At 42.3% G+C, this 15,315-nt stretch overlaps 1 protein-coding gene across 1 annotated transcript; it reads left to right on the top strand.

Annotated features, from left to right (window-relative positions):
* The first annotated feature begins 10,418 nt into the window (after positions 1-10,418).
* Positions 10,419-14,498, top strand: LOC145348225 (putative G-protein coupled receptor 139). Its single transcript, XM_080196425.1, has 2 exons — positions 10,419-10,518; positions 13,594-14,498. Exons 1-2 carry the CDS (start codon positions 10,419-10,421, stop codon positions 14,496-14,498), a joined length of 1,005 nt encoding a protein of 334 aa, XP_080052551.1.
* The last annotated feature ends 817 nt before the right edge of the window (positions 14,499-15,315 follow it).

Raw genomic sequence — 15,315 nt, 5'->3', positions numbered from 1 at the left:
TTCTCCATAGAAGCACCAACGTCTGACGTTGCGAATATGGAGAATTTAGCAAAGAACCCTCTATATACACCATGGAGAAATCTTCAGGGAGACTGATGTGCAGACAATTCGAGTCTAGGAATTAGTTACATCGCACTGAACAACATTTAACGAACACGTTTACCCCTAGGACCTGTGCAAAATGTAACACGTTAAAACGTGAATGTCGAACGAAAAATACATATATATATTTTTTAAAAGTTACAGTTACTATTGTTGAACTGGTTGAAGGAGTTCGTTTAAAATGACCCTGGTTTTAAATTGAATGAGTACGTTGCATTACAACATGCTTGATGACATGATTACTTAATGGATTATGTGTTTGTAGTAAGCATTATCCTGTATTCAGTATGATTTTGTACAAGGAAACCTACGAGGCGGGCAGCTAGATGCACATTGGTCTAAGAGGTTAATGTTGGTTACTGGACAATTCCTCAGATTTCTGTCGGACGTGTGGGAGGTTTTGGAGAGACAGAATTATTAAATATAAGTATTCTGAACATCAACCGTGGATGCAATGTTTTCACAAAGAACCAAAGAAGAGTACAGCTCAGAAGGAGGCCATTCGGCCTATCCTGTTCATGCCGGCCTAAAGACACCCATCTGCCCATTCCGTTCCAATCACATTTTCCTGCACTCGGCTCATAGCTCTGTAATTTACAGCACATAAGATGCAGGTTCAGGTGCTTTAACAAATAATAGAGATCTCAACCTCCACCTGCAACCCAGGCAGTGAATTCCAGACACCCATCATCACATGCGTAAAAAGTTCTCCCTCATTTCCCCTTTACACCTTCCGTCGGTTACTTTGAATCGATCTCCCCTATGTCTAGAATTCTCTGGCAAGGGAAGCATTTTGTAATGTCTGCTCTATCTCATCCCCTCATAATTTTGTAAACCTCTATCAAGTCACTCATTAGCTTCTTTGTTCCAAAGAAAATAACTCCAAACTATCCATCTCCCCTCATAGCTATACTTTTCAAGCTTTGATAATGTTCTTGTAATCCTTATCTGCACTCTGTTTGGAGAAATTACGCCCATCCTGTAACATGGTGACCAGAAATGCACATACTGCTCCAATTGTGGCCTCACCAGTGTTTTATACAATTCCACCATTATATTCTTTTTTTGTATATTATGTACCTCTGCCAATGAAAGAAAACATTCTATATACCTTCTTTACAACCTTGTCTACTTGAACTGCTGTATTTAGGGACCTCTGTACTTGCATGCCAAGAGACCTCACTTCATCTTCCCTTCTTAGTATATTCTCATTTATTGTGTATTTCCTACAGCTGCTTTACCTCCCTAAATACATTACCTCCCACTTCTCTATGTTAAACTCTATCTGCCACATCTCCGGGTAACTCTAACTACATATAGCCAGGTCAGTTTCTTATTAGTAAACTTACCATGCAGTAGAAGCATTTTGAATTGTTTGATTTTACAGACTAAGAAAGAAGTATCTTTTCGTTCATTATTTTTCTTTCCTGATTCAGATTAGGGATGGTTTTTTTGCTACTGCAAGCATAGTTAATTGGGACAAAATTTGCTCTCAGGATCCTGCTCAACATGCGATCAGAATAAATGCTATTGCCTCAAATTCTCTATTCAAACATCTCTGTGAGCTGACTCTGATACTGAATAGTTTGAACATATCTCTTGGCTGATTGCATGATTGCCACAGAGATGGGAAGACATTCATGTTAATTGCTGTTCACACTCTGTTGCAGTGTAGCGGTGAGATAGACTGTCTCCTTTGGCTCTTTGTGATCTTGAGGTTCAAGACTCAAAACCATTAGAAACATCAATCCACATGTCCATCACAGACACTATAGTCCCTTGTGCCCATGTCGCCTGTTTGAAACAAGTATCTCCGCTGAGCGCTGAGTCCTCTATATGTTCCATTTCAAAATATTTGCCCAATGCTGTGTCAAGAGCTGCTGGGTAATTCATTATCTTTTACATTTCAGGATCAAAGAAGCCCTGCAGCGCAGAAGGAGGCCATGTGATCCATCGAGTCTGCATCTACTCTCTGACAAAGCATCTTATCCAAGCCCTGTCCCTGTAACCCCACATGCTTTGTACCACCATTTTCATTCTAAGTGCTGAATCTGGGCGTAATACAGATCCAACTTAGAAATCTACTTTCAGATGCTCCCATACGCACTCAGCCTGAAAAAAACATCTCCAGTCCTATTTGCGCTGTGGGTGGGGCTTAGCAGGGCTGAAGCAATCAGAGTTCTGAATTGTGCATGCACAGTTGAAAAAAATTTGAAAAAACATGCCTGTGTCAGATTGCTCGCGGGCTGCAGAAAGCGGAGAAAGCACTCGGGAGCAAGAAGCGGGAGCATTGGCCCCACACACATCACTGTCCCCCTTATCCAAACCCCGCTATCCACATTCATCCCTGTCCCCCTTATCCACCACCACCCCCCACTATCCACACACATCACTGTCCCCTTATCCACACCCCCACTACCCACACAAATCATTGACCCCCTTCTCCACTCCCCCACTATCCAGACCGATCGCCACCGCTGCTCCCCTCCTCCCACCGATCACTGGCAGAGTGGCAGCAGGCTCCCCTGCCCCGCCCTCTCCCACCAGAGATTCATCTGACTGGACACCACTGGACATCCATCTGCCCCTCTCCCCACCAATGAGCCACTGGGCCTCCCTCCTCCCCCTTCCCCCGCAAGATGAGGATCTGGCCTCATTCGTCCACCCCCCCCCCCCCCCCCCCCCCAAGAGAATGGTCTGGCCTTACTCACCCCTGCCAGAGGAACATCTGGCCCACCTCTTCCTCCCTCCCCACCAGACAATGATCCTCCCCACCACCACATCTGACCCGCCTCCCGCCTCCCGCCTCCCCCCCCCCCCCAACTGCTGCCAACACTGATCTGAGCCAGGAGCGCCCCATTCAGACTTTTATTTAGCAGGTCAATTATGGCGTGGTTCAGGATTGGCAAATGCGGTGGTAAAGGGGGAAATGCTGATAAAGTTGGGCCAGCAGTTCATTAATTCAATTTAAATACATGCAAATGCATTTAAATCACCGTTGCACCCATTTTGGGCACAAATCAAATCACCACTTTTCCCGGATTTTGGTAAAGTGGCAATCTGCGTGGACGGGGCCACAGAATGTGTTAATGGCCTCACACTCAACTTTACCATGTTTTCATGTCTGAGAATGGCGCGATGCAATGGTAAAACTGGGCCCACTTTGTCACCCAGAAATGAGAAGTTACCAATGAGCAAAGGAGTTATGACAATATTTATGAATTGGAGCTTGGTCTTCTCTCGATTGTTGTCCTTTTCTGGGCACGTACTGTCAGCTGAAGGTGCAGACCTGGGAAATGATGCAGAGGAGGTTTTCCAGGATTGTACAAACAACAAGAGGAGTCGACTGGATTGACTAGAGAAGCTTGGTGCTTTCAGTTTAGCACATTGGAGACTCAGAGGAGACTTAAGAAGTCATAGAAACATAGAACAGTACAGCACAGTACAGGCTCTTCGGCCCTCAATGTTGTGCCGAGCTATTGCTAAACCCAAGATCAAGCTATCCCACTCCCTATAATTCTGGTGTGCTCCATGTGCCTATTCAATAACCAAAGATTGAACAGTCTCGAACTTTTCACTACAAAACAAAATGCTAGGTTTTCCCTGTTAGAATTCTTTTAGATTTGGAAGGGTCTTGATGCTTTAGACCGGGATACTTGTGTGGTGTTTGATACTAGAGGATTAAAGGATTGTAACTGTAACATTAACATTAGAGGATTAACTGTAACAATAGAGGATTGTAACTGTGAAGTAAATCACCAGAAAAGCTAGGTTATGAAGGGTACAGATAGACTAAACAGTGGTAAGCTTTTTCCTATGTTAGAAATGCACAGTACGAAGGGTCACAGGCTTAGGGTGAGGGGGGGCGAGGTATAAAATGGATGTTAGAGGGAGGTTTTTCACACAGAGGGTAGTGGGGGTATGGAATGCTCTGCCAAGCAAGGTGGTGGAGGCAGGTACACTGGAGTTGTTTAAGAGTTACTTAGACAGGCACATGAGTGGCTTGGAGATGGAGGGATATAGGAGATTGTTTTAAATAAGGTTCAGTAGCCTTGGGACGTCTAAGATGTGGAATGATACTAATGTTTTTCTCTTTTAATTCACAGGTTTTAAGTCGGTCCGCCTTGTTGTCCAACGAGAGGCATACACGCGATGGGTCATACAAGGGCTGCTCTTGGTTGTTCAAGAATGGCCTAGTACTTCATGTCGTTAGTGTATGCTTAAACTGGACCAGATGCTGGGCAACACGACAGCTCAGTGACAACCACTGATTGCTGTGCAGACACATGGATTTGGGCCAGTGTCTGTGGGAGTTTGCGCATTCTCCCCGTGCTTGCATGGGTTTTCTCTGGGTGCTCCGGTTTCCTCCCACACCCCAAAGATGTGCTATTAGGCTGATTGGTGGTAATAAATTGTCCCTAAATTTGTTTTCCCTCAATGTGGAATGCCATAAGTATAGATAAGGGTCATGGGTGGCGGGGGGACTCATAATGTTAAAATGGCGGTGCGGGCTCATTGGGCCGAAGGGCCTGTTTCCCGGGCTGTTTTTGTTCTTTGTTCTTTGAGGATGCAAATGGGGATTTTGCTATCGTAATTAGTGGTTAGGTGAAGGGTATAGATAATTTGATGGTGAGGTTAGAAAAATAAGCGAGGGAGAAAGAGATAGCGTTGATAGGGTTGTAGAAACCACGTGAAAGCGATAAACATCACACAGTTCTATTGAGACTAATATTTTCTGCACTAAATACAATATAAATAAGAAGGAAGTTTCCACTGGCAAATGTGTTAGTTTAGTAAGAAGTCTCACAACACCATCACACACCTGATGAAGGAACACCGTTTCCGAAAGCTTGTGGGATTACTATCAAATAAACTGGTTGGACTATAACCTGGTGTTGTGAGACTTCTTACTGTGTTCACCCCAGTCCAATGCCGGCATCTCTACAAACGTGTTAGTTATCAGAGGGCCAGACGTTTAATTTCATTGAGAAAAATGCAGAGTATGAGCGGAGAAAGACTGCAGTTTTTTGAGACGATCTGGAGTGAAAGGTCTGTTGATACAAAGTTTTGATAAAAAATTGAATACGAACATCAAAGGGAAAAGCACAGGGTTATGTGAAAGTCCTGCCAGATAAATTGGGTAATTGGATAGTGCTGTCAAAGAGGAGCACAAGCACAATGCCAAATTACCATCATTTGTACTTTAAGTTTCAATAACATTGTCCCTGCTTCAGCATTACCACTGCTGTATTCAATCCAAATATTCCAGAGTGTAGGAACTACAACAGCAGAAGGTGTGACTGGGGTTGTTATTCGATGATGGATCTTGTAGTCTATCATGCCAAAGGCTGCGGTTAAAGTCAGAACAATGAAGCAGTACTCTTCCCCACTGTCACAAAAAACAAGAATCTGACCTTGCTTTTAATGATTTCAGTAATGGTACGAGAACAGAAAAATAAATCATAGAAATCCTACAGCCCATCGAGTCTGCACCGGCCACAATCCCACCCAGGCTCTACCCCCATATCCGTACAGATTTTACCCACTAATCCTTTAACCTATGTATCTATGGTCAACCTAACCCGCACATCTTGGGACTGTGGGAGGAATCAGAGCACCCGGAGGAAATCCACACAGACACGAGGAGAATGTGCAAACTCCACACAGACAGTGACCCAAGCCAGGAATCGAACCCAGGTCCTTGGAGCTGTGAAGCGGCAGTGCTGACCACTGTGCAAAGAACAAATAACCATGCTGCTGCAAATAATGTGAGAGAAGATCACATTAAATGAATTTGGAATGCAATGGGATAGAGATAAAGAGAAACACTCTGCATGACCAGAAATGTTTCTTTTTAATCCATCACCAATTCAGAGTAATAGATCTTCAAAGCATTCTTTCTGGTTGCATTACAGCTTAATATGGCTCCTGTTCTATTCAGGACTGCAAGAAACTACAAAGGGGTCGTCAACGAAGCCCATTCCATGACTCAAACCAGCCTCCCACCCAAAAGCTATTGCTATTTTCTTCGATATCATGCCGGCTTCCTTCATCAGTCTTAACAATAACCATTCAATGTAACCTAATCTAATGGTGCTAAATACGTTCCATTAAACCTAGTCTGAAACTACAATAATGCCTGTAACTCTGAGTTCCAGGCAGCTCTTGTTGACCTCATGATTTGAAAGCCTCTCCTGTATATGTGGCTGGCCTGGCTGCAGTGTCCTTTAATCTAAGAGGTTGAATCCCTCCTAGGAGATCGCAAGGTTGGAGGATCCCTTACCTATCTCCATCTTAAGTAGGCCACAGTATCCCTACAGTGCAGAAGGAGGCCACAGGACTCTCCAACTTCGTTTCTCTGTTTGTTAAAGCCTGCACCCTAAATTATGGTGTTGCTGCTTACGGATTCACACCAGGGATTGTGGACTTCACCATACTGAATGCTTGCAAAGTTTGAAGCTCTAGATCGCCGTTTTCTGCGCTTTACATTGCTAGAGAAATCTTTGGCATTATCTTCGACTCTTCTAAGAGTTTCTTCTGTCTCACCATGTTATTCTTCAATCACTAGAGTCTCTCAACGTGCCATTAACGGCAGGCCCATATTAATAATGCCCTGCTATTGCCCTTAATCTGGCCGAAAAAAGTTGCTATCTCTTCACTGGAGGCTCTTGTGCCAAATTGAATTTATTTCTTTAAATAATTACCGAGGGCTTCGAATGGTAACGTCCTTTTTATTAACTCTGTGAAATTCTTGTATCACGGCATCTGGAGATCTCAAATTCCATTAAATTAGAAGTTTGCGCTCCACAGATTATAAGTAGCATGACATTTATACTACCTGGTAGTACCTGGCGGCACGGTAGCACAGTGGTTAGCACTGCTGCTTCACAGCTCCAGAGTCCTGCGTTCAATTCCTGGCTTGGCTCACTGTCTGTGTGGAGTTTGCACGTTCTCCTCGTGTCTGCGTGGGTTTCCTCCGGGTACTCCGGTTTCCTCCCACAGTCCAAAGATATGCGGGTTAGGTTGATTGGCCATGCTAAGAAATTGCCCCTTAGGGTCCAGGAATGCGTAGGTTAGAGGGATTAGTGGGTATAATATATAGGGATATGGGAGTAGGGCCTGTGTGGGATTGTGTTCGGTGCAGACTCGATGGGCCGAAGGGCTTCTTTCAGCACTGTAGGGTTCTATGATTTCTCTTCGTCTCTCCGTGCATCGCTCCCTAACACATCTTCCCCACTTCATATTTCCTTTGTCCCTGCGAACTGCGAAAAAACTGCGGACGTTCAATTTATTGAAACGAATCTTCGGAGTTCGGATCAAATGGCTCTAATTTGCTGAGTAAGCATTTTAGTAACTCATTGGTTGCAGAATTGCTTGACCTGAATTATTTGACCAGTAAGTTTGTTTGCTCTTTTCCCCGCGGCGATTCGAAGGCGCTTCTAGTGATCCATGAGGCCAATGTAGTATCTGAGTGATGAGCGATCACCATCTTTGGACCACAACAAACTGCTTATTAGAATAATTATAACAACAAAGGATGTGCCGATTCTGCCCGAATAAGCGCGCACTTAGCCCCGGATTCTCGCTGTTCGGCTTGATTTGCTGATCGGATCACATCACCTTCCAGAAACTCGTCATTTAAAGGCTCTCGTTACTACACTGTCAGTGGGAATTTCAGCAGCCGCTAAACTGTGAGAGGGGTGAAGTCCGGCGATGTTACACAGGAGGAAAGAGGTAGTCTTAGTGATCTCAAAAATCAGGGTTAGAGGCTTATCTGCATATCATTCGTGAAGATAAGTTTATATGGAGGGACTGGTTTAAGATCAGGTTGCTGCCTGGGAGAAGGATGAAGTCGGTAAGAAAGGAATAAAAATTGCAGCGGGGCCTAAAATCAGTGACTTCAGTTTCCCAAATCATTAGTTGGAAGAAATACCTGCTTATCCAGTACTCAGCGGCAAGGAGGAGTCGGGAGAAATGGTAATAAGTGTTTTCAGGGTAAACTGAGATGATGTTACGTCTTAAAGTTGCAAGCATGTATATAAAATTAGGATAGGGACAGGAATAGAGACAGCCGAGGCCGCAATGGAATGAAACCAAGTAACTGGGGCATCTCAATGGTAAAGGCACACTTTGCACTTCTGAGGCTCCAGATTGAAACTCGGCATTTCATTAAATATTGGTTGAAGTTTTCCTTACACTTTGCTTACCATTAAAGAGCAAGAAACATAACAATTAACTTATAATATCAATTCCTACAGCTAGGTAATGAAGGGAACAAAGTGGAAAGCTCAAGCGCAACTTCAATGTCATGGACCTCTAGAATATTTTGGTAAGGTGATTTTTACATTAAAAGCCTAACCACATAGATGGCCTGTGCCCATCCTCCGTGAAATTATACACGATCATTGCTGGACTGGAAATATCCAATATGCTGAAGTGAGAATTGATGCTGAGCTGATCTTTGTATGACATTAGGATGGCTGCTGTTCTGAAAGGGAAGTGAACTGAGTCCGAGGCAAGGGGCTTTAGAATGTCAGCTCTTATGGTGGAAGGAAGGGAAATTGAGTTGTCTGAATTTTTGTTTGAGCAGAGTGAAGACAGCAGTTGATAGGTCCAAAATAATAAGCCACTATATCGTAAAGGGCATAAGGAACGATATACCGAAATTGGAAAATGGCCGTTTAGTCAGAGCCAGAGCAAAAAGGTGGGAAACAGGTTTCCTTTCATGGGCAAGTGAAACAGACGATGTGCCAAATTCACCTTAATGGGCAATCCGAACCTAAAAGGAAGGAAACAGAAAATAGGAGACAGTAGGTCAGTTAGGTTAACATCTAATATGGAAAACTACTGGAATCATGCATGAAGGGAGTAGCGGTGGGAGATATATCACATTACACAATCATCCAGAATCCATTAAAGTGGAATTGTGCCTGACAGATATATTAGTAATTTGGAGGATGTAATGAGCAACCTGGGAATAAAGAGAACAAGTAAATGTGATCTACTTGGATTTGCAAAAGGTATTTGTAAGGGTCACTTCGAAAGTACTACCTAATATAAGTCCATGCGTTGGGGGATGGGTGGGGAGTGGTGGTAGATGATTGGTTAATGGAAAGCCAACAGCAATTCGAGTTAAATTGACCACTTTCTGACCGGCAAACTGTAACTTGTGGGCAGCCACAGGGGTCAGTTCTGGAAACTCAATCATCAACAATCAACATTAATGATTGGGGTGAAGGGGCCAGACATTCTGACGATATGGAAAGTTAAAACTCACGGAGTGAAGAGGGCTCAAAGTGAAATGGATAGGTTGAACGAGTGGGGAAAAGGTAGTTAGACAATTTGGTAGGGAGCATGGGATCTCAAAGTTTGATTTAATGGCGAGAGAATGGTGAGAAGCAGAGTACTGGAGGCCTCGTACATAGTCAGAAAGAGCTCGCACGCAAATGCAGCATGTTATTAGGAGTGCAAATTGAAAGCTTACCGTCATTGCAGGACAGGATGGGGAAAGGTGAGGATTAAAAATAATAAAGCCTTCCTCACAATGCAAGAGGCGTTATGGACAACACGCAGAGTCCTCTAACAGTTTGAGCCAACCTATTTCGTGGTCTTTGCATTGGTTTGCAGTTCACGCCAGGCTCAGTCCTTTGATTCCTGTGATAATGCGTGCTCTTGTGTGAAAAGTCGAGCGGTTTTGGACCTATACTCATTTTCAAGATTGAAAGCCGATCTTATTGAAACATATGAAATCTGAGGATGTTTCAGAAGTTTGACACTTAGTTATGTCCACTCGCATGGGCATCTTTTCAGAATGCGGGTTTGTCCCGTTTCAGAGGCGGCTAAGGACTAATCCCTCTCAGAGGGTGGTCAGCTTTACAATTGTGCCACTCCGGGGACCAGTGGAGGCTATCTTATTGAACACAGATAAAGATACGCCGATCATCTTGCCGAAAACAAGGGGAAACAGTGGTAATGGGGAACGAACATTGAAGTGATGTGAAAACCAATTATCAAATCAGGCAGGATCACATTTAATGGTCACAATCGTCTCGCCCATTTTTTAAAACATTATTATGTTGATGCTGTTTCTTTGAAAATGTCTACAATATCAATTTCGATATAATGGGTGCAATACAAACATTACATTGAAGGAAGCTGTCTGTCTAAATGACTGGAAGTAATGTTACTTCTCCTGCTTCTTTCTGATCCCACGGGAAGTGCCTCAGTAATAAATACGGGATTTTTAAAATCTCTCGTCTCTCAGTCCTTTGGATTTCCGTGTGCAGCTGCAAGAGTCACAAACATCCTCAGGCAGAATGAGAGTTCCATACAGCTCTTATCCATTTACCGTCTTACCGCCACTTTTACAGGCTGTAATGATATATTATCCGATAATAGCAGCCTTTGGAATTCCTGGTAAGTGATTATATTCAGTTGCTAAATGTACAAATCTGTTACCGTTACCTCGGTAACCATACTTCGATATTCTCCTGAACTACCCAAAATGCATTTTCCGTCCTGTCCTGCTCATCTTTGTTGATCTTAAAAGTTTATTTCACATTTCCATAAAAATCTAAAGTCAATTTTCTTTTTTATTATTGTTCATTTTTCTTCGGAAATACATGAAAGATATATTGCAATGAGGCTTTTGCAATTCCACCATTTCGTACTCCAATCGTGTAACTTAGTTTGTTCGGGGTTGCGGGTTTTAAACTAAAAGAAATAATGCATAGGAAATCCATGATTCATGCCAGTCGATCCCAATTGACCCGCTAGTTCTCTTGCAGACACTTTTCTCGAGCCTGCTGATAGTTGAGCTGTGAGGACCCGCAATTTTTTTTTACGTTGGATCTTTTTTCGATGTTCTGAATGAAACAAAATCCCAATCTCATCGCCAATTTTATTTTCTCTAATATCTTAACTGTGCTAGGTGTCGTAGGTTTTGAACAAATATAAAAGATGATGTTTGCATACGTAGACTCAAGGTAACATATAACACATTTATTCCAGGAACTGCTACCTGTACAGAATAGAAACTGAAACTAATAGTAGGAGCTTCTGGAACACCCCAGTGACATCACTATTAAACTGTATGACTATCTCGTAAAGAAGTAATGCAACAGCTTAAACATACATCAATGTGTCATTAGAATTCATTTCTTTCAGTAACAGTCTAGAGTGCCTGACAAGAAATATCAATTACTATGTCTCCACTACTTCATACAACGCTCAAATCTCAAGATGATAAGACAAACTTTGTTTTACGAGAATCTCAAACTGAATGGATCACAAATCAGCATATGTTAATTCAGAACCACTAGGTGTGACGATTTTCGTTTCGCATTATTTCCAGCAACTTGTTTTCGAATAAACACGACAACAGGTTATTATCTTGAACATTTTTTCTGTGTGCAAAATGAAATTTAGTTACATCATTAGACATGCCTAACTACCGTCTGTTGACAGACGAAAATAGTCATATTAACTGCACTTTTGAATGCTACCTGTATTATGTTCTATTGTACTTCCGGGAAATTAAGGAATTTTGTATTGATATCAATGTTCATAGCGTTTTTCAAAAATGTATTTCTGAAATGGTGCTGCCCATTTGTTTTATTCAGAACTCCAATCGTGCCACAAGTACAGGTATGGCATATATTTGGAATTATCTGGGATTAGAATTTCGCAGTCATTTGTAAAACACATTTAAATGTTTGTATATTGGATATTACACTGGCGGTGAAATGTTAATCAAATTGTTAAATCAGATAATGATTTAAGAACTAATGAATATCGGGTTATGATTTTAACAATATTGACTGCTGACTATTTGACACGAATGAATAGTTGACAGATATTGATTAATTAAAACATAAGCTATCAGGAGAGTGGGAGCAGCGCCGCCACAGAGCGCTTCAACTTCATGGTTCAACTGGAATGCGCACCCCAACTCTGAACTCAGCGTCAGCGTTACCTGAAGTGTACTTCCCATACGTTAACTAAGATCCTGTATTCGAGATAACCACTCGCACAAACACTTAACAAAATCAACCTTCTACACTCAAAAGTTACGCCCGGACGTTTATTGACAAAAAAAGCTGGTTCTAAAGAACTATATATTACGTTGTTAATTGTTTGTTAATGAACCTATATTATTCCCGCATAAAAGCGGATGCTGGAATCTGAAACCAAAACAGAAAACGCTGGAAAATCAGATTTTCCAGCCTTTTCTCTTTTGCTAATTTATTCCCGCACATTCTTTGAGACGGAATTTAATATAGCTTTTCATTCGCCACATGGTTGATGTGTCAGGTTAAGGAACGTAACCTTCCTCCTAATTGTCTTTCTGAACCTCAGTGTCAGAAGATACCATGGCCTCTTCTGTAAGGGGGGGGCGGTTTAGAACGGAGTTGAGGAGGAACTTCTTCACTCAAAGGGTGGTGAATCTCTGGAATTCTCTGCCCGTTGAAGTGGTGGAGGCTGCCTCGCTCAATATTTTTAAGACGCGGGTTGATGGGTTTTTGATAAGAGAGGGGATTAAGGGTTATGGGGAGAGGGCGGGAAAGTGGAGCTGAGCAGCGACAGATCAGCCATGATCTTATTGAATGGCGGGGCAGGCTCGAAGGGCTAGATGGCCTACTCCTATTTCTTATGTTCTTATGTAACATCAGAGGTCGGCTTTGCTTGTCCTTGCAAGGACTTTCACAATCACGGAGGTGACAAAAGCAGGGTCGGCATTTCCCCCAAGGTTCCAGTATTAGAGTAGGAAAACTTCTACCACCACCGCCATCCCCGCCTTCCCCATCCGCACCAACTATGCTTCACCTCCATGCCCAGATTCCACAAAAGTAGTTCTATGGTCTGTTGCTGCTTACATCACAATTTTCCTATGTTGAGTTTGAGATCATCGTTGTTTTTAGTTACAGAATCGTTAGATAGTCAATGACCAAGTCTGGTTGTGGTGAATTCTAGTAGTAATCCAATCCCCAGATAACGTGGGGTGGAACGGTGGCATGCTGGTTAGCAGTATTGCCTTATAGCGCCAGGGAACCGGGTTCAATTGATTGTGTGGAGTTTGCACGTTTCCCCCGGTTTCCGAAGGTTTTCTTCGGTGCTACAGTTTCTTCTCACGGTGCAAAGGAATAGGTTGATCAGGATAGGTTTATTGGCCATGCCGAATTGCCTTAGCGTCAGGGGATAAATAGGGTAAATACGTGGGGTTACATCATCGAATGACCTCCTTCTGCTCCATCGGGATTCTATGATTCTATGCTTATTTGAATCTCCACCTCCATTATAGCCCCATTCTCCCGAAATTCTATGGTAACACGTTATGTTGAAAAGTTTTCAACCACACAAGTCTCGTTGAGATGCATTGTAGTTGTAGTCCTTACATCATATCATTAAGAAATCACAATAAACACTGAAACTCAGTATTTTTTCTAACCAGATACCTGTTTCCTTTGTTCTGTCTTTTCTCCACCCCTGCAGCGAACGTGATAACAATTGTGATTCTTTCCCGGGGAAATTGTGGCCTCTCTAAACGTATTACTTACTACCTGGTGGCTATGGCCGTAGCAGATCTTCTGGTTATTATTTTGGACGTGATTCTTTTCCGGATTAATGGCTATTATTTTCCGAATAACTTCCTATTCATCACGCCTGTTTGCTCCTTCCACAACGTACTGGTTCGTGCAGTAACAGATATTTCTGTCTGGTTAACAGTTGCCTTCACTTTTGATCGTTTTATTACTATCTGTTACCAGAATGTGAAAACTAAATATTCCACAGACAAGACGACAGCTTTGACTATCGGAGCAATCTGCATGTTCTTCTTTTTCAAAAATATTCCCTGGTATTTTATATTTGAACCTTACCTTACAATCGAGAACACACCGTGGGGCTGTCATCAAAAGCTGGAGTATTATACTGAAGCTGCCTGGAAAGCATTTAGCTGGATTGACCGCAGTTGCACTCCACTGCTCCCAACATTCCTGATCTTGCTGCTCAATGCCCTGACTGTGGGACACGTTTTAGCGGCCAGTAGAATCCGTAAGAGGCTGAGAGGGAGTAAAAATGATGCGAATGTAAATGATCAGGAAATTCAGAACCGAAAAAAATCCATCATCTTACTCTTTGCCATATCTGGAAACTTCGTGTTGCTATGGATGTCGTATGTGATATTTTTCTTACTAATACAAATCACAAAACATTATTATTTAAACAGTTTCAATGATCCGATGACTATCGCAGACTACACCAGCTTTATGCTCCTACTTTTGAGCTGTTGTACAAACACGTGCATTTATGCAGTGACCCAGACTAAATACAGAGAGGAGCTAAAGAGAATGGTGAAATATCCATTTAATGTAATATTTAAATATATAAAGAAATAAAATAATCTAGAATCCCCGTCGTTGAATCTACATTGTATCTTATCTGATTCTACATTCTTTGCAACTCAGGCTGAACAAAGCATCCTCCATCATTACCCACTCTGCTCCAACTTTCAGCCTGGCACATATAGGATGAATCTTTCGATAATTACAGAAGTTTTCAAAAACCTCAAGAGTAACAGGTAAAGTGTAACCATAATGACAGTTTTTGACCAAATATTTTTCTCTTATGAATCTACGACAAAATAATTATAATCCTCAGGATGTTAATTGCAGAACACGGATCTGAGTCCCATTGCGTTCAGTCATATATCTAAACCAAAAGCAATACAAGACATGGCACGGATGTTGTTGCTGGTGTGGGAATGGATCTTGAGTGTTTAATTAGCGTCAGAAAATATGGGGAACAAAAGGAAACTGCAAAGTTAGGACGAACCAGTCTCCAATTAATATCTGAAGAAGACAAGGAAAATATTGGTGTGAATACCTTGCAGAATATTCGAAAAATGTAATTAGAGTAAACGACACGTGGCTTTTGACTTTTCCTTGTTCCACTTCATCCATAGATACTTCGGCAGAATTAACACGACAAATATCCATTCAATGGATTTCCAAGAGGAACTTCACTGGACATGTCTCGATGTTCAAAATGATTTTACGTACGACTCTCCCGGACTTAAGTTCATCACCTGATTTTAGCTATACAAGTCCCCAAGACTTGTATTTGTGAACTACGCTGCTTCTACCGTCTGTCCCTTCCAAATTTGCTTATAAAGCAGTGTTGTATCTTGTGCAGATAACAATTGTGTTTCGAATC

The sequence above is a fragment of the Carcharhinus amblyrhynchos genome, chromosome 9 (genome assembly GCF_965287045.1).
Source record: "Carcharhinus amblyrhynchos chromosome 9, sCarAmb.v2.hapA, whole genome shotgun sequence".
NCBI lineage: Eukaryota > Metazoa > Chordata > Chondrichthyes > Carcharhiniformes > Carcharhinidae > Carcharhinus > Carcharhinus amblyrhynchos.
Note: the sequence above shows the minus strand (reverse complement) of the source record. Positions and strands in the feature narration are given on the sequence as shown.

Coding starts and splice junctions, on each gene's coding strand:
- LOC145348225 (XM_080196425.1), top strand. CDS start 10,419: ATGAGAGTTCCATACAGCTCTTATCCATTTACCGTCTTACCGCCACTT. Junction 10,519..13,593: donor AGCAGCCTTTGGAATTCCTG/GTAAGTGATTAT, acceptor CCACCCCTGCAG/CGAACGTGATAACAATTGTG.